We start from the raw sequence: 24,416 nt of genomic DNA, 5'->3' as shown, positions 1-24,416 counted from the left end.
TAACCATCTTTTGGAATGCCCTTGATCTGATATTTTGATTATTTGGAGGAGCAATGCATTATCAACAGCCTATCCTATTCAGCCTCCTCTATGAATCATGAGACCTTGCCGTTGGTGAGGGGGCTTGAGTGCTCAGGGATACAGAGTAGCTGGACCGAAGGTGCAACCATATCGGAGAGGTATCTGTTGAGAGCCAGACTAAGGAATGATTCCTGAAAGAGGGCAGCAGCTCTTTCAGTAGTTGTTAGGGGCATAAGTCACAATGACTTAAACGGCCATATCAGCATCACTCAGTCCTCTGAGTACTGCGCAGCTGAAAGCAATGGAAAACTACAGCTGTTTTTTTTTTCCAAGAAAATGTGGCTCTGCATTTTCAAAAGCAATAATGGAGGCGCCTTCCTTGGTAAAATATTCCGGAGGTAAAATAGTCCCCCGTTCGGATCTCCGGGTGGGGACTACTAAGGAAGGGGTCACCAGAAAAGTAAAAAATAACATTCTACAAGTCGGAGCGTGGAATGTTAGAAGCTTAAAAAAGGTTGGTAGGCTAGAGAATTTAAAAAGGGAAATGGATAGGGTAAACGTGGATATAGTAGGAATTAGTGAGGTTCGGTGGGAAGAGGAAGGCGACTTTTGGTCGGGTGATTTTAGAGTAATTAACTCAGCGTCAAATAATGGGCAGGCAGGAGTAGGTTTCGTGATGAACAAGAAGATAGGGAGGAGAGTGGAGTATTTCAAGACGCATAGCGATAGAGTCATTGTAATAAGGATAAATTCAAAACCTAAACCGACAACGATTGTTAACGTCTATATGCCTACAAGCGCCCATGATGATGATGAGGTAGAATGTGTATACGAAGAGATTGATGAAGCAATTAAACACGTAAAAGGAGATGAAAATTTAATAATAGTTGGAGATTGGAATGCAAGCATTGGAAAAGGCAAGGAAGGAAATATAGTGGGTGAATACGGGCTGGGCAAAAGGAATGAAAGAGGGGAGCGACTTACAGAGTTTTGCACGAAGTATAATTTAGTAATTGCCAACACCCAATTTAAAAATCATAATAGAAGAATATACACTTGGAAAAAGCCAGGCGATACTGCAAGGTATCAGATAGATTATATCATGGTTAAGCAAAGATTTAGAAATCAACTCGTGGACTGCAAAACTTACCCTGGAGCAGACATTGATAGCGACCATAATTTGGTGATAATGAAATGTAGATTGGGGTTTAAAAACCTGAAGAAAAGGTGTCAGATGAATCGGTGGAATTTAGAGAAGCTTGAGGAAGAGGAGGTAAAGAAGATTTTTGAGGAGGACATCGCAAGAGGTCTGAGTAAAAAAGATAAGATAGAAAATGTAGAAGAAGAATGGGAGAATGTTAAAAAGGAAATTCTTAAATCAGCAGAAGCAAACTTAGGCGGAATAAAGAGAACTGGTAGAAAACCTTGGGTTTCAGACGATATATTGCAGCTGATGGATGAACGTAGAAAATATAAGAATGCTAATGATGAAGAAAGTAAAAGGAACTATCGGCAATTAAGAAATGCTATAAACAGGAAGTGCAAACTGGCGAAAGAAGAGTGGATTAAAGAAAAGTGTTCAGAAGTGGAAAGAGAAATGAATATTGGTAAAATAGACGGAGCATACAGGAAAGTTAAGGAAAATTTTGGGGTACATAAATTAAAATCTAATAATGTGTTAAACAAAGATGGTACACCTATATATAATACGAAAGGTAAAGTCGATAGATGGGTGGAATATATTGAAGAGTTATACAGAGCAAATGAATTAGAAAATGGTTTTATAGAGGAAGAAGAGGAAGTTGAGGAGGATGAAATGGGAGAAACAATACTGAGATCTGAATTTAAGAGAGCATTAAAAGATTTAAATGGCAGAAAGGCTCCTGGAATAGACGGAATACCTGTAGAATTACTGCGCAGTGCAGGGGAGGAGGCGATTGATAGATTATACAAACTGGTGTGTAATATTTATGAAAAAGGGGAATTTCCGTCAGACTTCAAAAAAAGTGTTATAGTAATGATACCAAAGAAATCAGGGGCAGATAAATGTGAAGAATACAGAACAATTAGTTTAACTAGTCATGCATCAAAAATCTTAACTAGAATTCTATACAGAAGAATTGAGAGGAGAGTGGAGGAAGTGTTAGGAAAAGACCAATTTGGTTTCAGGAAAAGTATAGGGACAAGGGAAGCAATTTTAGGCCTCAGATTAATAGTAGAAGGAAGATTAAAGAAAAACAAACCAACATACTTGGCGTTTATAGACCTAGAAAAGGCATTCGATAACGTAGACTGGAATAAAATGTTCAGCATTTTAAAAAAATTAGGGTTCAAATACAGAGATAGAAGAACAATTGCTAACATGTACAGGAACCAAACAGCAACAGTAGCAATTGAAGAACATAAGAAAGAAGCCATAATAAGAAAGGGAGTCCGACAAGGATGTTCTCTATCTCCGTTACTTTTTAATCTTTACATGGAACTAGCAGTTAATGATGTTAAAGAACAATTTAGATTCGGAGTAGCAGTACAAGGTGAAAAGATAAAGATGCTACGATTTGCTGATGATATAGTAATTCTAGCCGAGAATAAAAAGGATTTAGAAGAAACAATGAACGGCATAGATGAAGTCCTACGCAAGAACTATCGCATGAAAATAAACAAGAACAAAACAAAAGTAATGAAATGTAGTAGAAATAACAAAGATGGACCGCTGAATGTGAAAATAGGAGGAGAAAAGATTATGGAGGTAGAAGAATTTTGTTATTTGGGAAGTAGAATTACTAATGATGGACGAAGCAGGAGCGATATAAAATGCCGAATAGCACAAGCTAAACGAGCCTTCAGTAAGAAATATAAGTTGTTTACATCAAAAATTAATTTAAATGTCAGGAAAAGATTTTTGAAAGTGTATGTTTGGAGTGTCGCTTTATATGGAAGTGAAACTTGGACAATCGGAGTATCTGAGAAGAAAAGGTTAGAAGCTTTTGAAATGTGGTGCTATAGGAGAATGTTAAAAATCAGATGGGTGGATAAAGTGACAAATGAGGAGGTATTGCGGCAAATAGATGAAGAAAGAAGCATTTGGAAAAATATAGTTAAAAGAAGAGACAGACTTATAGGCCACATACTAAGGCATCCTGGAATAGTCGCTTTAATTTTGGAAGGACAGGTAGAAGGGAAAAATTGTGTAGGCAGGCCACGTTTGGAATATGTAAAACAAATTGTTAGGGATGTAGGATGTAGAGGGTATACTGAAATGAAACGACTAGCACTAGATAGGGAATCTTGGAGAGCTGCATCAAACCAGTCAAATGACTGAAGACAAAAAAAAAAAATCCTATTCAGCCATGATTAAGAATAAAGTCAAGCCCATGTTGGCAAGGAAATGTCCAGGATGGCAGAGGAAAGACGTGCTACTTCTTCAAGACAATGCTTGACTTCATACGGCACAACTGACACTGGAAATTATTGGCAAAGTGGGTTGGGAGCCCTACCTCATCCTTCTTACAGCCCTGACCTTGCCTCTTCAGATTTTTTATCTATTTGGTCTGATGAAGGAAGTTTAGTGCATGGCATCAAGTTCAATAACAATGAAGAGGTAAAGAAAAAAGTAGAAAACTGGCTTCAAGATCAAGGTAAAGAATTCTTTGCTGAGGGGATAAGAAGACTTGTAAAACGATGGGATAAGTGCAGAGAAGTTGGTGGGGATTACATGGAGAAATAGACAAAAAAATTGTATTTATTTAATAAATGATTTTTGCTATACAGCTGTCTGTACAGCATTTGTCTGTTTAATTATTGAATGGCCCTCGTATATTTAAATTCAGCAGCTCATTTTTTTACCATAAAAAGTGATGGAAGAAGAAACATATTTTTTGTATGCAAATCAGAGTTAAAGTAAAGTACTTTATAACAGCTCAAACTTAAATTTTATCTCCTTTTCAGAAAATATCAAACTTGTTTGCCTTACTCAATTATAACAAACAAGCAAATAAAACGCATGTATCTGAAACTTTTCAACAGAGAACTGTCAGGCCGAGAACTTACTGAATGCCTGTTATATATAAATAAGTGAAATATAATGTAATATATATATATATATATATATATATATATATATATATATATATATATATATATATTTATATATATCCTGGGCCTAAGGATTGGGAGCCTAGCTGAGGGTAAAAGGGCCTGGATTGTGGATGGGGGAATAGCCATCAGTATGACAGGTAGCTGCAAATAAGGGTGTCCCAGATAAGTAGTGGTGTACAGGCAGCGGCAAGACCTGTGGTGTGGTGGGATACTGCCAGCAGGGAGGGGCAGTAAAAAATACCACTAAGCTGAAAAGGGTTTGGTTTTTTTGTGTTTATTGGTGGGTGAAAAACGCTTATAAAAACGCAGGGCGTTATCATCGCCCGGAATAAAATTTAATAAAGAAAAATGCCTTAAAAACTAAAAACAATTAAAAACTTACAACTAATATGATAGCTGAAACATTTATTTTTAAAACCCTTAAAACTAAATCACAGCCGTAAAATATAAAATTAAAAATAAGCTTAAAACTAAAAACGTAAAATTTAAGTAAAATAACAAGAATTTTTAAAAATATCCAAGAGGGATGTAAGAGTCCCTACTTGGATAAGGGGAAGACTAGAAAATTAAGATAAAAAACTTATCCTAGTTAAAAACTAAAATAATAAAATATAAAATAGCGAACTCCGAGAGGTGTGTAAAAAGGCTTCTTCTCGGATAACAAAAGAAAATATAAATTTAAAATCAAACGCATAACAGTAAAAATACAAATAATACTATTTAAAAGGTATGTAAAATACTTACATTTATATCTAAGATATAAAAACACCCGGTCCAAAACTTCCTTATCATTGCCCAGGATTTGATGAATGTTCCTGGGCAATTTAAATTTACGAAGCAATGCCGCATAACAAATGCAATCCACAAGGATGTGACGCACAGTCAAGCGGCAGTTGCATCGTACGCATGTTGGTGCATTTACTTTTGACATTAGACATCCGTGTGTGACTTAAGTAAAGTCTAACCGCAATCGATAAAGGACTACTTCCTATCGACGGAGTTTTTAAAAGACAAGTCCCACGGCAATACAGTGTTTTTAATGTAACGTAGTTTATTATCCACTGTGGCAGTCCAGTCACCTTGACACTTCGAAAAGCGTGTTTTACACAATTGCTGAAATCGCATGTAGTATAACACGATTGGTAAAAGAAGGTTGACTATATGCGTCCCTAACAGCGGAATCTGCGCGTTCACTGGCCACAATTCCTACAAGGCTAGGGATCCAACAGAAGCTCACTTGTGTGTTCCGATTGTTCAATTCCGCGATTGCATTATAAATTTCGATGACCAAGGGATGTCTAGAGTAAAAATCTTCCAAAGCTTGGAGTGCACTAAACGAGTCGCTACAAATAAGAATATGACGATATTTAAAGCCTTATTGATGTCGTACAGTTCAGCAGTAAATATACTTGTAACATTAGGTAGACCAAACATACAGATTCTGCTATTAACAATAAATGCGCATCCAACGGTATCATTCTGTTTCGATTCACCTGTGTATACTACTGCGTCTGGGCTTATTCTGGAAAGGATATGTTGAAAATTTTGTTGAAAGACGATAGGTGGTTGCCCTTATTTTGTTTTTAGTTTTTTGATGCGTTTGACCCAGGTAAGACGGTTGTCAAAAATCAAACCTAAAAACTTGATATCAGGAGTGATAGGAATTTGCTCTCCGTTGAGAAAAACTTGTGGAGTGACGGGTCCCGCAAGCGAGAAAAGACTAGAAATTTTGTTTTCTCAGGTGAAAATGTGAAGCCGGTCACCTTGGAACAAGCTTCAAGGCGAGATATTGTGTTCTGTAGTAGTCTCTCTGCTGTGGCTGTTGAACGGGACATAATATATACGGAAAAATCATCAGAAAATAACGAACATGAAACAGGTGGGTGCACACAATCAGTAATACTATTGATGGCTATAGCGAACAATGTGGCACTTAATACACTTCCTTGAGGGACTCCATTCTCTAAAGCATAGAGAATCTCCGACACGAACACCGAAAGTTCGGTCATTAAAGAAACCTCTAATAAAAGCCAGCATGTTACCCTTTACTCTCCGTTCTTTGAGGGTATTTAGGATACCACGTCGCCAGGCCGTATCAAACGCCCTCGTGATATCAAAGAAGATAGCGATGAAGTGCTGGCGTAGCAGGAAATCGTTCTAAATTGCAGTTTCCAATAATACTAAATGGTCAACGGATGATCGCCCTTGTCGGAAACCACACTGCTCTGGAGATAAAAGACCATCTCTCTTTAAATATCACGTAAGCCTGCGGTTGATCATTCTCTCATTACTTTGCAAAGGACGCTTGTTAAGGAGATAGGGTGATAGCTTGAGAGCCTTTTTTTGTCTTTACCAGGCTTAAGCACTGGTATGACAATGGCTTCTGACCAGACCGAAAGGGAAAACTTGTGAAGAGAATAAACCATTATAAATATATAATACGTGTTGTTGTAGGACTAAATTTGGAAGGTGCGAGATCATACTGAGACGTATGTTGTCAGGTCCAGGGGAGGTGACACGTGAGTTTTTAAGTGTGTGTGACAACTCGTTGAATGAAAATGGAGCGTTTAATTCACCGACCGAATCACTAATGTTGAACGGTAGTACTTCCGTCTGTATTTTGTACCGCTGGAATTCGATACTGTATGATGAGGTGAGAGACACGGAACGGAAAGAATCTGCAAGTTACTTGCCACTGCAGAAGGTGATGTAAGCGATTTTCCTTCATGAATAAGTCCGAGAATGGATTGTTTTGGTGATTCGCTAATTGTACGGATCTTCTTTTACACAGCAGAGGTGGGAGTAGTGCGTGAGATGGTGTCCACGTATTTCCTCCACGACTTCCTTCTAGCGTTCAAGAATACTCGACGACACACTGGTCTATCTTTACGGTATAAATCTTGTGTTCATTTGTAGGCCTGCGGTTAAATTTGTGCAGTGCCTATCGCCGATTGCTAATAGCGTTTCGGCAATCATCATTCCACTAAGGAACGGAACAACGTCTTGGGTTTCCCGATGTTTGTGGGATATATCTATTAGTATTGTCAAGTATCAGAGACGTAAGAGATGAAAGTTAGTCAAGGGCGTCTGCACTATAATCACACTGTGATGGGAAGACTTTATGGTAACTGTTCCAATCTGCATTTTCATCAGTCCATCTCCGTGGCCTTTCATTTGTTTTGCGGTCGACACCAATGTTTATAATAACTGGCCTGTGGTCACTGCCGTGAAGGTCGTCACAAGCAGGACAATTAAGACGGAATCGTGTGTGGAGAGGTGGTGGTATATCAAGCTCCGCGATTTTCGTTGTTTTTAGTGGGTTTTTTGGTGATTTTTGATAGAAACATAGTGTGGAATTGATGGAATTATACTGGACACGGCTGTAAATTATCAAGATTTTTGGTTGACGGATAATATTATTTTTTACGATTTTTCTAGACTAGTGTTTTTAGTCATATGCTGCAATGTATAACCGATTGGTGGGTTGGCTGATTTTTTCTAAGTGTTTCGACGAGACACTACAGGACTCTGACGTGAGTGTTGAGGAGTAAACAACGACTAAGTCATTTTTCTGCTACAGCAGTAAGTAACTGAGCTGAATTTTTCTAAGTCCTAGAGACCAGTACAAGAGGATCTTCCTTCCTTAATAACTTCCTTCCCGCAGTTTCAGTTTCAAAATCCTCCCGGATCTATCCGATCCGGGAGGATCTTTTCCTCTTGTTTAGCCCCTTAACCCCCCCAATTTTTGGGGTTCAGTTTTGGGGAGATACAAAAATGTATCTCCCCAAAACTGAATTAAGAACTAAAATCGGGTGGGTCTACTGTCGAGCCTACATCCGGGTTAATTCGATACGGTGCTACAAATGTTGGACTACGGGACACAGGAGTGCAGACTGCAAAGAGCCTGACAGGGCGACACTTTGTTATAATTGTGGAGGCAGTCGGCACCTTATAAGGGACTGTCGTGAGGCTATGAGCTGCCTCGATTGTAATCAAACCGACCACTGTACCGGAGGCAAGACGTGCGCCCGAAATAAGCATGATTAAGATCATGGTTACAAATGCCAATCGTAGCATCCTGTCTCATGATTTGGTGGGGGAGGTTGCAAGTATGACGTGGATATTATAGTCACTTCGGAGCCCAATATACAAACAGCTACACCAGACATGACTGGGAACGTTGCATTATTCAACGTCAGTAACAGACACGGATGGCAATTGTTGCACTGTGACAACGGTATCGTAGCTGTTCAGTTGAGATGGTTCACGCTCATTGGAGCGTATGTTAGTCCGAACATCTCATTAAATGTGAACGCTGCTTATATTGGTGCACTACAGGACATCGTTGCTGGATCGTATAGACGTGTCACCTTGTTGGGTGACCTTAATTGTCATACTGTGGGGGCTGGCTGCTCTCACAATAATAGGAGGGGCGAAGTTCTTGTTGATATACTGTACACTTTGGGCCTTAGATGCCTGAACGATGGCACCTCCACTTACGTGGCACGTGGACACAGCACCGTCTTAAACCTAACTATAGTGAATGGAATGGAATGGAATGCGCTCCTAGAATACCGTGAGGCACTACCTGATGACTCAGGTGGATATAAACCACCTAGACTTACTTGAGCCCAGATCGAAACTTGTCGTTGTTTCGATCTGGGCTCAGGATCTGGGCAGCAACGCGACCAACTTGTTGTTGGTCGCGTTGCTGGTAAACTCTCCAACGGCCGGATTGTTACCCCAGAGATATTACAGGAGCTCGTAACAAGAGAAATGGCTCGGCTTTCGACCACGTGCAGGTGTTTCCACCCAGTCTATTGGTGGACTAACGAGATCGCTGACCAGAGGCGAGTTCTCCAGGCACATCGTCACAGGAAACAACGGCTGAGGAGGGCAGGCGGTCCTGCCTATGAAGAAGCCGCTAAAAATGTTATTACAGCACGGAGGACGTTAAATTTCAAAATCAAAGACTACAAACGGCGGAAATGGCAGAAGTTATGCCTCGACCTGAATATTGATTGGAGTGCAAGTGTGCACTCCAATTCGACCAATCGACATGCTAAGATCAGTAATCACCCCCGGGAGAGTAAACTCCCCCGGGCACGACCTCCATTAAAACTTAGTTAATCTAACCGAGGCACGGTGCCTAGCACGCCTACCTCTAGACAATTCAACTGTCTGGGCGGAGCCCTAGCCACCCGATATCCTAAGCGGGACAAGGTACCCACAAACGCCAGCGCAGGTTAGAGGTAGCGGAGCAGTAAGCTAGTCAAGCAGAACAGCGGTAAAAACCGCAGGGAAAAACTAGAACTCTACCAGGTCCCACAATCAACCCACCGGGTTGGTCTAGTGGTTAACGCGTCTTCCTTAAATCAGCTGATTTGGAAGTCGAGAGTTCCAGCGTTCAAGTCCTAGTAAAGCCACTTATTTTTACACGGATTTGAATACTAGATCGTGGATACCGGTGTTCTTTGGTGGTTGGGTTTCAATTAACCACACATCTCAGGAATGTTTGTGAGAATGTACAAGACTACACTTCATTTACACTCATACATATCATCCTCATTCATCCTCTGAAGAATTATCTAAACGGTAGTTACCGGAGGCTAAACAGGAAAAAGAAAGAAAAGGTCCCACAATCAAAAAGTCCGGCAACTCAGTCGAAGACTGAGACTAACGAAAATAAAGGATAGATCTACTCTAGTTCGATGCGGAAGCGACTCTGCGAACAGAGTCAATGTTTTCAAATCAAGAGTCAATGTCAAATTGCTGTCAACAGACAGCAATGACCTGGTAGATCACCCAGCTTGTGATGGGCGTTGCGAAAAACAACCCCGAGACTCATAAAAACCAATTCAGCTAACTGCATACAAACACCAAGCTTCACAAATTACCCAGAAACATCCGTGGTGTCTTGTGCAATGACAATGAAGTTTTAAACCGGATGTTTCTTTTTCTGCGTAGTGTAGGGTTAACCCAAAAAATTTAATATTGTCGGGTATATTTCTTATTCTAGAAAAGTTTTTAATAGATTTGATTTTGTTAACAGAGGAGGGAGCATTTTACACTCCCTATCCGAATCTGTTAAATTTTATTTTTTTTATAGTTTTTTTTATTTATTATTTTAGCTTTTATGTTTTAATGACTCGGTCTGTGATATTAGTTTAAAGATTCTAGTGATATTAGTTTTAAGTTTTATTTAATTTCTTTATTTTAGTTTTAACCTAGTTCTAAGTTTTATGTTTGTGTCTAATTTTTTTTTAACCTTTTTGTATCATTTTTGTGCTCTTGTTATCCGAGAATGGGCCTTTTACACCCATCTCGGACTTTGTTTAATTGTTTTGCTTTTATTTTTTTATTATTATTTTAAGTTTTAGTTTTACGTACTAGTTTTAATTACTTTTATTTATTTTTTTTTCATAAAAAAAAACCCGGGCAATGATAACGTACAGACGTTTTTCGCCCTCCACAAAAAAAAAACCAAGCTTCACGAAGGATACTAACAATCCAAGGAATTGAAATACAGTTCTACTGCACGTAAGTATCAGCCACAGTCCTTACTGTTGACCGAATGCTTGCACTCTTTTCGCAACCTTTTACAGTTGACGCACGATGGAGTCTCGGCTTTCTGCGGACAGTCATCGCGCTTGTGACCTTACTCGCCATAATGCGCACAGACCGACGCATACTTACAGAATTAAGTCCTGTGGCCAAAACAACAGAATTTGAAGCACCTTTGTACAGTCACGTACTTCTTAACCCTACAGAACGTTAGATCAACATACAACCTACCCTCTGACACAAAATTCTTAAAGAAACCAGCACCAAGTTCAAACACGCCGTGATACCGCTGGGCATCACGCTTACCGGTCTTGAAGAGAAGCCTACACTCTTTCTTGAAGTCGGCCTCATCCAGTTCGGTATTCTGCTCCCTAACGAGAGACAGAATCTCCTCATCGGATAGCCGTCGGTCAATGTCATAGACAATGACCCCGGGCCTACGCTTTCGCTTCAGGTCGACCTTAACCTCGAGCTTCTATAGCTCAGGAGACTCCGAGATGACTTGGACTGTCTCATTGTCATTCGCAACCACTACGAGACCCTTGCTGTTCTCTTTCCCTAAATTTGAGTTTTTTCCGGTCCCTGCGAAGAGCGACCTGGAAATCCTCCTTGAGTTGTCTTACTAGTCTTAGTAGACTCCTCAGGCTTGTTGAAAAAAATACCCTCGGGCTGATTCGAGGCTTGACTAGCCTCACGCTTGTCTTTGACAACATCAGCGTATTGCTTCTGCTGTCTCGGAGCAGGCGTTGGGACCTGAACTACCTTGACCTCCGCGGGCCTGGAGGCCAACTTCTCAAAACCACCTGCCAAAGCAGACAGAACAACCTTAACATGCCGTAAACGTGGCAATATTCTGCTCCTCGCTCCCGCGCTAACGCTGGGGGGACCTTCGACAAAGTCTAGAAGGTTGTCTATACTCTGATGCGCCGCAGCCAAGATCGCGTACGAACTGCCAGGTTTTCCCTGAACAGCCAGAAAATTCTCTACCAACGGGCGAGTCGCGTCTAACTTCCCGGGTGGGAATCCCTTCATCTACTTCGGAGACCTTACTCTCTGAGCACGAGGGGAACGGTGAAATTTCCACTCTCCTCTTTCCCCCAGACCTCACTACCAGCTGGTCCTCTAGCATTGTCAGACATACCCTAGCCTCCCTACCGTGGGGTCGAGACATGCTCGCTGTCTTCCTTCCTACAAAGAACTCTGGGCGAACCGACGAATGTGACTACTGTCCGCAGAGAGCCACGGACAGTTGGGGACCTTCTTCATTCCCCTGTCACTCTTTGTACCTCTTGGCTGCTACTGGATCGATTGGATGCAATACGTAAACGTATGGCACGAAACCACAGATAACGACCCCGGCTCTGAAAAGAGCGAAAGCAGGACTAGGGAAAATCCCTTGCTTGTAACAGGGCCTTACGACCAGGAGTGGCGTGACACTTAGCCGCGATGAGGCGGGTACGCGTCGTATAAATGCAACCCTCTTACCTCCGAGGAAGTAAGAAACAATAAGCCTAAAATGAACAAGCGCTAACTGTGTCCACAGTCTGATAATCAGCGAAGCCTGCCTTGATACTGCTGGAAGGTACACACACGACCAGCAGGCAAAAAAATAACTGAGAATAGACCAAAACACAGGAACTCTGGACGCACTTAAGGAGACCAGAGTTACCTCCTAGCAGGACATCCCAACCCCGTCAGCCTAGTGACGTTCCCCCCCGTTCCCTGCCCTATTGGGTTTAACGGGAGTCGTCTATCACCCTGATTTTTACATCTCATAGTAATAAGACTGGCCTTGTTGGGATGCCACCTATGCAAATGCCTCGGTAGAATATTGTCTTCGCTGTAGGCCTCGTCCGGACATCTTCAATGTCCTACATCGTCACCCTCTGAACTAGCTAACCGAGCTCGCGGAAGCGCGTAGTTCTACTTGTTATGAGGCAATTTTGTGAATGTCTCGTAATTCGAGGCAAAAATAACACAACATACCACTAAACATGTCGATTGCAACAATGAAATTTAGTCCTAGTTCCCTTAGTAAAACTCAGCCTCCTAGCAGGACATCTCGATTCCCCCCGAGGGGAGAAGTTCCCACCTCGCAGCATGTCCGGTCGCTACACCACCCCTTCCGTTCCTAGCCAGTAGTGGCTTTAACGGAGAACATCTTCTCACCCTCAAACTGATTACGTACCACAGCTTTCAGTTCAGGCCCTGCAGAGATGCCACCGATGCAGATGCCCCGAGGGACATCTGCATCGGTAAAGTTCACCCCGAGATAGTTTTGTGTTTATGCCTTCAGAAAGAAGACAACGGACACCTGCAGCTACCACGTCGCCCTCAAGAACTAAGCTAGAAGCCTAACCGCGGAATGAAGACCCCGCGCCTAGCACTAACTATTAATGAGCCAACTTACTGAATGTCTCAGATCCGAGAAACTACCACTTCAACAAAACTTCCCACTAAAGTTTTTACACAGCGAAATTTGGTCCTAGCTCCCTTAAAGAACCCCGCTTAATAACTCAATGAGTTCAAACTATCTGACTCCACTTCGGTCTGCCCGGGAGAAGAGAACGAACGCCTACTCCCACGCAGCTCCATCGCGGAGTCCCGCGTGACATTCACCATTTTTCGTAACCGCCGTCGAAACGCCACTGCCTACCACCGAAGCGGCACACAGCCACGTCCCGCCGACAGTGTCGTATGCTCACAAAACGCCCTCGTCGGAGTGCGACCGCACCCCCCGGGACAAGGATAACCATGCCCGTTGGCAGCGGCCGCAACTGCGCCAACAGCTTTATTCCAACACAAAATAACACCAATTAGATCTAACAGCTTCGTACCTGGGACATATGTGTAGGACACGGTCCACGGTGTCATCGTCCCTACAGTCCGGACAGAAGCCGGAATCGACCAACCTAAACCTAGCCAATTTATCCCTAAAGGCACCATGTCCGAAGAGGAACTGCGTCGTGTGCCGGTTGGGGGATACCCAGCTAACCGCTCGCAACTCTCTAACATTGGGAAATATACCATGCATATAACGACCTGTTGAAGAATCGTTCCACCTATCTTGCCAAGAGTCAAAACCTTGGTCTTCGATCTCACGCATACGCCCTGAAGTAAGAAGGCCTCCCTTCTTTGCAACATACCGCTGGCTACGTTCTGTAGCCGAAATATCCAAAGGTTTGATGCCTGCTATCACAGTTACTGCCTCTCGCGAGACAGTCCTATAACCGCCGACAACCGCTAATATAAGAAGACCCTGGGCTCGTAATAGAATGTCCCTATAACATTGGTACCGCATACGATGAGCCCAGACGGGCGCAGCGTACAACATAATGGCCTCGCAAACACCTTTGTAAAGAATCTGCATGGTACGGAAATTCAACCCCCAATCGGGATGGACTACTCTACGGACGCCGAAGAAAGCATCAACTGCCTTTTTCGCCACATACTGCAGGTGCTCCTTGAAAAGAAGCCTCTCATCAAGGATAACACCCAGATACTTCTGAAGAGTGACATACCTAACTAAACGGCCGTCCATCACAACCCGCGGGTGGCGAGTTGCAGCTCCTAGCAGGACAGAGGGCACCTAGAGTTTCAAAGAGGAGGCTCATCACATCAGCGGTGGCTTCTTCCCTTCTTTTTGCGGTATCAGTGTGGATTGCAGCCATTGATGTGAGTCGCAACTGCACGCATCTAAGGAGCATACATAGTAACATTCTGCTCAGCGTGATTTCGGGGTACTGTACCGTCTCATATGAGGCAGCCTGTGTCATGTCTTCTGTACTCCCAATAGAATTGCAGGCCTTGAAACGCACTTTTCGCTTCGCAGGTATAGATAGGGCCGAAGTCGCTACTTTAGTACGTCATAAGTGGAAAGAGAAGTGGCGATCTGAAGATCGCAACTCATGGACTAAGCGGCTTACACCCGGCTTAGACGCATGGATTGACAGAAGATTGGCGAGACGAGTTATTATATAATACATTGCTTCACTGGTCACGGTGCGTTCGAGAGCTATTTGCACAGGTTTCATTAACGCGTAACCCCCCACCTAACATGCTTGTACTGCGACGGAGTAGACGACGCTGAACATATCATTTTTGTATGCAGCGAATGCGAGCTCAGAGGGCCAGAGCGGCATTCACCGGCTTAGGTCGGAGGATATCCTCACGTTTATTCTGGCTTCCCAGGCTAACTGGTGTAACTTCGAGGTCTACGCGGTCGATGTCCTGACTGCCAAGGAGGCTATTGTTTAGGACTTTAAACTGGTGACAGGCGCGGGGTCTTCGATCTTCCGCGTGTAGGCTTCTAGCTCAGTTCCTGAGGGCTACGTGGTAGTATTAGGTGTCTGATGTCTTCTTTGACGGCAAAATTACTGATGTAGATGTCCCTCGGAGCATCTCACAAGGCCGAACTGAGCACTGTGGAATGTGATAAATTTGAGGGCAAGAAGATGACCTCCGATTAAGCCACAACTGGCTAGGAACGGAGGGGGTAGTGTAGCGATCAGACACGCTACGAGACGGGATTTTCTCCCCTCTGGGGGGGTAAATCAAGATGCCAAGGAAGCTGAGGGAAGACGACGGGAATATTAGCATAGGGAAGAGTGGGCAGCCCTACACGTGAGGGGTCGCATGCCTAGGTGTGTGGCTTTCAATGAACGGGTGGGGACTCCATGGGCTTATAGGATGGAACTAAGTTAAGACCGAGTCCGGCCTCGGGGAGGTGGGGCTGGGAACGGCATAGCCGGACCTGGTCTCTCCTTTCTGCGGTTTGAGGCAGGCAATGGTTGTGACCGAATTCCGGTCTCTGGCGGACGGCTCGGGAACGACACAGTCGGGCCCGGTTACCGTCCGTTGGAGATTAGAGGCAAGCACTTAAAAGATCCGACCAGGGGAGCTGACATGCCGTGTCGGACATACTGCCGATAGGTGGGGGGCCCCCTTAGTGTATAAGGGCACTCTCTCGAGCCGAGTTCTTAGCTGTAAATCCGGTCCAGGAGAGTAGGGTTAAGATGAGGGAGTAAATTCGGTGAACATAAGGAGAGATTGATGTTTGACAGTGTACCAGATGATGAAAACATAAATGTGTATAATCCATCAATCAGAAGACAAAAGTCTAGTTCTTGTCTGACTATCATATTTCCTCAAGTGAAGCAGAAAGATGAGCCCCAGGAAATGTGGTGGACATTGAAGTCTCCTACTATTAACAACAGCAATGGAATTTGCGAGAGGAGATTTGATATTTCTAGAGCACTGAACTCAGAGTTCGGGGAGAGATACAAATTGCAAATTATACAGGACAGATTTTTACAGCAACAGCAGGAATGGGGGTAGTTAGAGGTAGTCTTATAGCCGACACCTCATTCCGCATGAAAATAGCAACACCACCACTCTCTCTACTGTCTACAAGACAATTGTATCTTTCACATGTATAGCCTCTGAGAGTTACAGCATCTTGCTGTAATAGATTCTTGGAAGCACATTATTAATGGTTCATGTGAATGCTACAACACTAACATCCTCAATGTGGGACCAAAGACCTCTAACAATCCACTGAAAAATGTTCATAAGTATAGATAAATACATTCAGGAAAGTATATAAAAATTATTTGTATGTGATTCGGTTTTTCTTTTTTGTATTTCTGATTTTGAAGAACTCCAATGCCCTGGGGTCGGGTGGTTCTTCAACCATATCCTCCTGTATACAGGGTGATGGAGGAGGATTTTTAACAGAATGGGATGCCACAGATGACATCCCAGACGGGGTGGTTATGTGGATTCTTTTAACAGGGAGCTTATTAGATGACTTACCATCAACTGTGACTACTTTTGCCCATAATGGTAAAACTTTAGGAACAGGAACTTCCATAGGGATCCCACTGTTGGATTCACTAACTGCAATGGAAGATTTTTTGTTCATCTTTGTCAGTTCTGAAATAGTGGCTATTAGGATGCAACTTGATCAGATAACATCTGAACAAGTTTTTTTAGCTCATTGCAGGATCTGCACAGCTGATTATTTAAATTTGTAGGAACTTGTTTTGATGTAGCGGTAGCAAAAGATACTGGTTTAACCATGTTCCTTGAGTTAATATTCTCTGCGAGCCGCCAGAAAAGATAGTTTCTGCTCCGTAGAGATTCTGAGAATTGCCTTTTCTTCCTTAAAAGTTGGGCAATCTCGAGAGTGAGCAGTATGCAAACCACTGCAATTAGCACATTTTTCATCTTTTTGACAGTTAGCATCATTGTGGCCTTCCTTAACACATCTACCACAGACCTCTGTTTTCGAGCAAGATGTTGTAGTGTGACCATACCCTTGGCAATTAAAACAATGTCAAGGGTTGGGAACCCTTGGGAACCCAATGTCAAGGTCGTACTCGAACTGAAAGATAACCAATTTTTATTTTTTCCAATGGGACTGGAAGGTTGAAAGTCAGTATAAGAGAAGGTGTTGGTTCTTCCATTCTGTTCTGCCTTTTCATTATATGCTTGCTTTACTTCTACATCTTTGGCACGAAGCTCATCAGCTATTTCAGTGACATCTATATCCATAAGATCTTGGCAAAAAATTACCCTGCGACTCGTATTTTGTGGCATTCCTTATATTTATACTGCCCATATTACAGAGACATAAGATAGATCGACTCTGCTCATCATTGAATGTTTCAATCAGAATCGATCCATCACATAATTTTCTGATGTTCTTCGGGGAACCACTTGCACCTGTTATAACTTTGTTTATCAAGAAAGGTGACACCTTTTGGAGGGAACCACCTTCTTGATTATTCTGGAGGACAACGAATCGAATATTTTTAAAATTCATGTCTAATGATTTGTAATTCTCTTCTATAGGACTTTTATCCTCGTCAGACAAAGCTGACCGAGACCTCTTCACAAGACTAGGTTTGGTGGTTTTTTTCAGATGGACCACCAACCATCATAGTATTATTTGAAACTGAAATTTTGGTCACGAGTACCGGTGATAAAACGGACTGCTCCAGCAGAGCGCACGCGTACTGGAGCTAGAGCTAAATACAACTGGGTTCACCTTGGTGCCCAGAGGACATAGTTCAAGACTCACTATGTAAAGCCATTCACCCATCAGCAGGATAGGTGAACCGTTCCCACCTTGGGTTACGGTTGCGTAAGATGTCACAACACCACCAAATGTATATGTAAGAGAAAACAGTATAGGATGTTGTGTAGTTGTGTTAGAGTATATGTTGTAATTTGTGTAGTGTTCTTGGTGTAGTGTATATGTATGATGTGAAGTGTTTTGCAGCTGTGGGTATAGTGGGATGAAAAGCTAGGTCCTACTGTTACTGCTAGGTCCTACTGTTACTGCTAGGTCCTTTGGTGCACTACCCCTGATTTACTATCCTTGTCACTACACTTGAGGGAGGTGTTGGCTTATTTACTGGTGGCCAACACTCATCATGAAAAGGGTCTTGTGACATGATGAGTGTTAAAATGTCTAGCAGTAGGTTTAAAATGTCTTTGAGTGTGGTGACCTTATTGCATATGAGCCTAAAATGAAGGATGGTAAAAAAGATAAGAAAAGGCTATGACGTTTCCACAGGCGATTCGTGCTATTGGATGTACCAGCAAGAAAGTGAAAAGTGAGCTACTGAGTACAAAGAGAAGAAATGAAAATGAGAAGAAGAAAGGAAAAATGATATGTGGATAGAGACAGCAAATATTATGTCTCCTACTGGACGCATATAGAGGAACTGTTAAATTGTATGAAAGAAATAGAATGAGGATTTTGGGTTTAAGTGAAACTAAATGGAAGAGAAAAGGTAGAAAGGATCTTAGGAAAGGATATGTTCTGTATTGGAGTGATGGGCAAAAGGCAAAAAATGGAATTGGCTTTACTGTGGTTAATGAGATAAAGGAGTGCATAGAGAGGGTGTGGAGGCAATAAATGATGGAGTCATAAGATTGAGGCTAAGGATTGGAGGTAATACCCAGGATATCATACAAGTGTGTGCATCACAGGTGGGATGTGTTGAAGAAAATATAGGACAGTAGAGAAACTGGAAAGCTGCATTGAGGATAAGGAGACACGAATGCACAGGTGGAAAAAGAGAGATGGATTAGAGTAGGTACTGAGACCACATGGATATCGAGGAAGAAATGGGGAAGTTGAAATAACGATACAGTTTTATGAACAGAATAACGTCTCATTGGATAACTTGTGGTTTGATGAGAAGAATAGAAAGAAGGTTACAAGGTATGGATGGGAAGAGAGAATAAAATTGGTAATTGACTATCCATTAGTGGAGAGAGAGATAAGATAAGGAGGGAATTGATGGATGCAAGGGTGGTGAGTAAAGAAATAGTAGTTGGAGAAGAACACAGGTTGGTAGTGGCTAAGTTTAGATTTGGGAAAATTCCCAGTGTGAAGGTTATAGGGAAAGAAAAATTAAAGTGTGGAAGTTAAAAGAAACCAAGATAAGGGAAGAGTTACAATGAAAGAGGGAAGGGATACAAGAATGCTTAACTAAAGGAAAAATAAAAGAGGTGAAGGAAGAGTGGGAGTGCTTCAAGACGGCCATGTTGAGTATAGCAGAGCGGCTTTGTGGTAGAACCAGTAGAGAAGCAAAAGGAAAGGAAAGAAAAGTGGTAGAATGATGTAAGGACAGCAGTTGAAAAGAAGATAGCATTAGCATGGAAGACATGGAGCCAAACCATAAGGATGAAGACAGGGATAAATAAAGGGATGAAAAAAGGGAATATAAGAAAGCTGTGAGCAGAAATCAGAGCAAGTGTTGGAAACAGTTCACAAAAAATCTGAAAAGGGACCACAAGGGAATAAAAAAAATACTTTTTGGTGTCATTAAAAGAAAAATGAGAGAAGATGCAAAGTTTATTAAGAACAATCTAGGTCATGTGATAGTGAGGAAGAAATACTTTGTACAAGGAAAGAATACTTTAGTGAACTCCTAAACCCAAATCGTTTGGGAGAAAGAAGGGAGGAAAAGGGCAGGACAATGGCAAGGGGAGTGGGGACAGAAGAGGGATGTTAATAACAATGAAGTAGATAGAAGATGTTTAAAGGAAGCAACGCACCAGGAATTGATGATGTAAGCACCAAGATGGTGAAGGCTGCATGACTTTGTGGTTTACAGTGGCTGTACAGACTTTCAGAAGTATTTGGAAAATGAAAGTGATTCCAGAAGACTAGAGGAAAAAGGGAATAATAATCTCCATATTTAAAAAAGGGGACAAGCTGTTATGTAGTAATTATAGAGGTATTACACTACTTCCACATAAGGCAAAGCTGTTTGAAAGGGTACTGGAAAACCACATCAGAAGGAAGACTGAGGGGTGGTTGAAAAAGGAACATGGAATTCAGATATGGTAGATCCACTACGGATGCAATATTTATGCAGAGACAAATAAATGAGAAGAACTGGGATTATAATAAGAAATTAGTAATGGCATTCCTGGACATAGTAAAGGCATATGATAGTATGGATAGGGAGGTTGTGTAATGAGTGCTAGAAGAAAGAAATGTAGATAAAGCGGACATCCAGATGGTTAAAGTTATGTATGAGCAGAGCATGAGTTGCGTCAGGACAAGGCTAGGAAGTCAGATTGGTTTGAGAAAGAGAATGGATTGAAATAAGTAAATGTGTATCCCTTCACTTTTGTTCATAACTATGGCTAGAATCTTCAAATACAAAGGAAATAGCAGAAGGAACGAGCAACTTATTATTTGCAGATGATCTGGTTATATAGTCTGAAAGGGATATAGTGTGCAATACAATAAATGTGTGGAGTGAAGAAATTCAGAAATGTGATATGCAGTTTAGTGTTGAGAAGAGTAAAGTGATTATGCAAAACAGAAAAAATGGAAATTCAATGGACATAACTATGAATGGTAGAAAAATAGAAAGAGTAAAAGAGTTTACTTATCTGGGAACAGTTTTTTATTACGATGGGAGAATGATTAAAGAAATAAGTAAAAGAGTACGGAAGGCAAGTGAATTTTATCTAAAGCATACTTTGTGCCAATTCTTATCTACGCGACAGGAAACAGGTGGCAGAAAGATGGATACTCGAGTACAGGCAGCAGAAACTGGAAAGAAGCATACTAGGGAAGACAAAGGATAGGGTAAGGAGCAGTATGATTAGAGAGGAACTGAAACTGGGAAGCCTTATCAAGTCAATTGGAAGGTCAAAGTTCAGGTAGTTTGGACATATTGAAAGGATGAATGAGGAAAGATTACTAGACAGGATGATATATGCAGGGAAACAGGTAGAAAACCAAGGGGTAGACCAAGAATGAAATGGATAAATACGGTGATGGAGGAATAAATAAATTTATTTATTTATTTTAAACTAAAGTAACTTGTAAATAATAATTTTTACAATTACTACACAGCAAATTATTAATACTTTGAGCTCAAAATATTTTGTAGTTAACTGTAATAAAATAACAAATATTTGATGCAATCATTAATTTACTTTTGTTTTATAACATTGTTACAGGTTTAAATTTTGGTATAGCTCTAATAATGTATACATCTGGCTTTATGATAAATAGCACAATAGGGTGGCCACTAGTATTCTACATATCTGGACTTTTAAATGTGGTCTGGGTATTATTATGGTTATCATTAGGAGCCAATAGTCCTGATTCACATAAAAGTATAAGCGCCACAGAACATGATTATATCAAATCAACACTTACACACACAGCTCATGAAAAGACTGTAAGTATAAAATCAATGACATCTAATGAATAGATAAATATTTGCCAATTTACTACTTCTGAAAAATAAATTTTTAAAATTAATATAATTTTATCTGTAAATTACTGATGTGTAATAATGGATGAAAACCCCCATTTAATCAGATATTTAGAAGATATGCTCCAGTGACCCTCTATTGGAGCCAGCCTTATCCCATTTGATCAGATATTTAGGAGATATGCTCCAGTGACCCTCTATTGGAGCCAGCCTTATTCAAAGGATTTGCATAATGTACATGAGAAAGACAGAAATAATATAAAATGTAAAAGCTTACAAAGGTTCTATCTTTTTCAATTAGATGCTACTATTATCCTATTTCTACTGGTAATAATAATAAAGATCATCAATTTTTTGAGGTATTAAAGAGGATATTGTAGAAAATATAGAAGAAATTTTATGCAAACATAGAAATCAATAATTTGATTATTTTTAGCTTTGGTAGCCTGGGAATGCAAATAAGTTCATGGTGTACAGAATATTCAGTTAAATATTTCATTTGACACCACCCTCAATATTTTCCAAAAATAAATGTATCCTGGCAACACAGTTACAAAATATTCCCTGTTGCATTTAACCCCACCTCTTTTATCATTTTTTCTCAAATTGTAATACTTAGTACTTTAACAGTAATAATAATAATCATTCATTAAAAGGAAAATCTTATATCTACGTAAAATGTTTCTCTCTATAACAAACAGTCTTTAAAACTGTCCCATTAAACTTTCACTAAAATGGACCTGGACCCCAAAAGGTCATTTTGTCCAGTTTTCATGAAAAAATTAACATTAACTATTGAGTAAAAAAAAAATTTAATTAGCCCCCATTCACCCAACTAGTTAAAAAATTATTTAAATCTAAAACTTCTTACACAAAAAATGTAATTATTTTTTAAATAGCAAATAAATTAATATTTTGTAATCTTATCAAACATTTTAATTCACAAAGGAACTTTAGAGATCTAACAATTAAAAATTTTGAAGTTATATAGTGTATAGTACTGTATGGCAACAAAATCAAATTATAGGAAGGAAATGTAGTCTTATTACATATTGTAAAAATGGTAATATCTAAAATGATATTTATTTTTAGAATGTTGCAAATTAAGTGAATTAATAAACTTTGAAATGATTTTTGTAAAGATAAATTGGAAAAAATATCCCAAATTCTTAACACAAGAATTAGGTTGTTAGGTAATATATTAAAGTAACAGGGATTAGTTAACCCTGAAATGGAAGGAAATGTAAATGGTAAAATGTTTTGTAAGGAAGACAACCTTATTCATCAGGAAGTAGTCCTGAAATATAGTACAGTCCAGCATTATTGTGATCTCAATACTCTGTGAAATATAAAAGAAAAACTTACTAGAAATTAATTTTAATCAATAAAAAAATTTAAACTTTGTAACATCAATTGTGAAGAAAGTAGGATACAAAATAGGTAAGATCAACGTTATAATTGGCTAAGTAGTAAATATATTGTTTATACAAACAAGGAAGGGATGATTTCAATATGCTACGAGGGTGAATCAAATAAAACGGTTATTTTGTTTTAATAAATTTATTGATTAATATAATATACACAATATTACTTCACATACCTTCATCATTTCTCTATATATCTCCTGCACAATCTACACACTTTTGCCAACAATTTGGAAGCTTGAATGTAACTTCGATCGTAAAAAGTTTGTGAATGAGTTGTCAACCAATTGCGCACGCGCTCCTTAATATTTTCATTGTTTTTTAATCATTCCCTTCCAAGTGATTCTTTCAAGGGCGCAAAAATAGTCATAGGGGAGACAAATCTGGACAGGGTTGTTAAGGGTTTCCCACTGCATTTTTCCAATTTATCCCTTGTCAAAATCAGTGTGAGGCCTGGCGTTGTCATGGAGAAGAATGACATCTCTGATGGGCATATCCCATCTTTTTTTTTTGGTAGGCGGCTTTTGTTGACTGTAGCAGCTGGCAATAGTAAGCAGCATTCACTATTTGTTGATTGTGAAGAAAGTCAATGATTAAAACTCCCCTTGAGACAAAAAAAATTGTTGCAAGAGCTTTTCCAGCTGACAAATGGGTTTTGGCCTTCACTGAGCAACCCTCATCCTTACTTTGCCACTACTTACCAGTCATTTTTCTCATCCTTACTTTGCCACTCCTTACTCACCAGAGTCATTTTTGACTCCAGAGTGTAATGATGGACCCATGTTTCATCACATGTGATGATGCACCTCAAAAAATCATCCCCTTCTTGCTGAAAACAATTCAAAAGTCCCGCACAGATCTCCAACCTGACCTGTTTTTGATTATCAGTCAACAACCTCGGAACCCATCAAGCACTAATTTTTCTAAAGCCAAGATGATCAGTGACAATGGATTGAGCACTCCCATACTTGATACCCACTTCTGATGTGATTTCTTCAACAGTAAACCAGTAGTCACCTTTGATAAGCTCTCAAAACAGCATGGATGTTGTCAGTTGTGAGACTTGACTTTGGGCATCAATCATGACTTTCATTTTCAATACTGCCCATAAATTGTCTGACCCACTTATACATTTGGTTCTGGAACAGTGGCATCCCCAACCCGTACCTTTATATGAGTTAAAAGTTTTGCGGGTTTAACGCCTTCATTAGTTAAAAACTTTATGATTACAAGTTGTGCAACAGATGACAGAAGCTCTTGCTCATTCATGGCTGTTTTGACAACAGGACAGAGTGAAGGAGCTAACCAAGTTGGTTCCCCCCTGTCTAACATACCAAACATTAACCCCCCACTCCATCACCCAGCTCGGAACTGCTTACTGCATAGAATAGCAAAATTAGACCATGTGAAATTAAAAAATTAGACCATAATTATTAAAGAAATGAGTTTCTGAAAAATGTTGTAAGAAATAAATAATGCAAGTTTTTTGAATATTCTAATAACAGATTGATCTGGATAATCCAAATGTAAAAGTAAATTAATTCAGTAA

The 24,416-nt window shown here is 40.5% G+C and overlaps 1 protein-coding gene across 5 annotated transcripts in view; it reads left to right on the top strand.

Moving 5' to 3' along the window:
* Positions 1 to 24,416, top strand: part of LOC142323984 (putative inorganic phosphate cotransporter) — a 65,281-nt gene that overhangs the window by 26,480 nt on the left and 14,385 nt on the right. For all 5 annotated transcript variants that reach the window (XM_075364453.1, XM_075364448.1, XM_075364451.1 and 2 more), the window contains one exon: positions 21,184 to 21,407. In XM_075364453.1, coding sequence (XP_075220568.1) covers positions 21,184 to 21,407 — 224 coding nt within the window. The remainder of the gene's footprint in view (positions 1 to 21,183; positions 21,408 to 24,416) is intronic.

Source organism: Lycorma delicatula, chromosome 4 (assembly GCF_047948215.1).
Source record: "Lycorma delicatula isolate Av1 chromosome 4, ASM4794821v1, whole genome shotgun sequence".
Taxonomy (NCBI): domain Eukaryota; kingdom Metazoa; phylum Arthropoda; class Insecta; order Hemiptera; family Fulgoridae; genus Lycorma; species Lycorma delicatula.
This window is presented reverse-complemented; position numbering and strand designations above follow the sequence as displayed.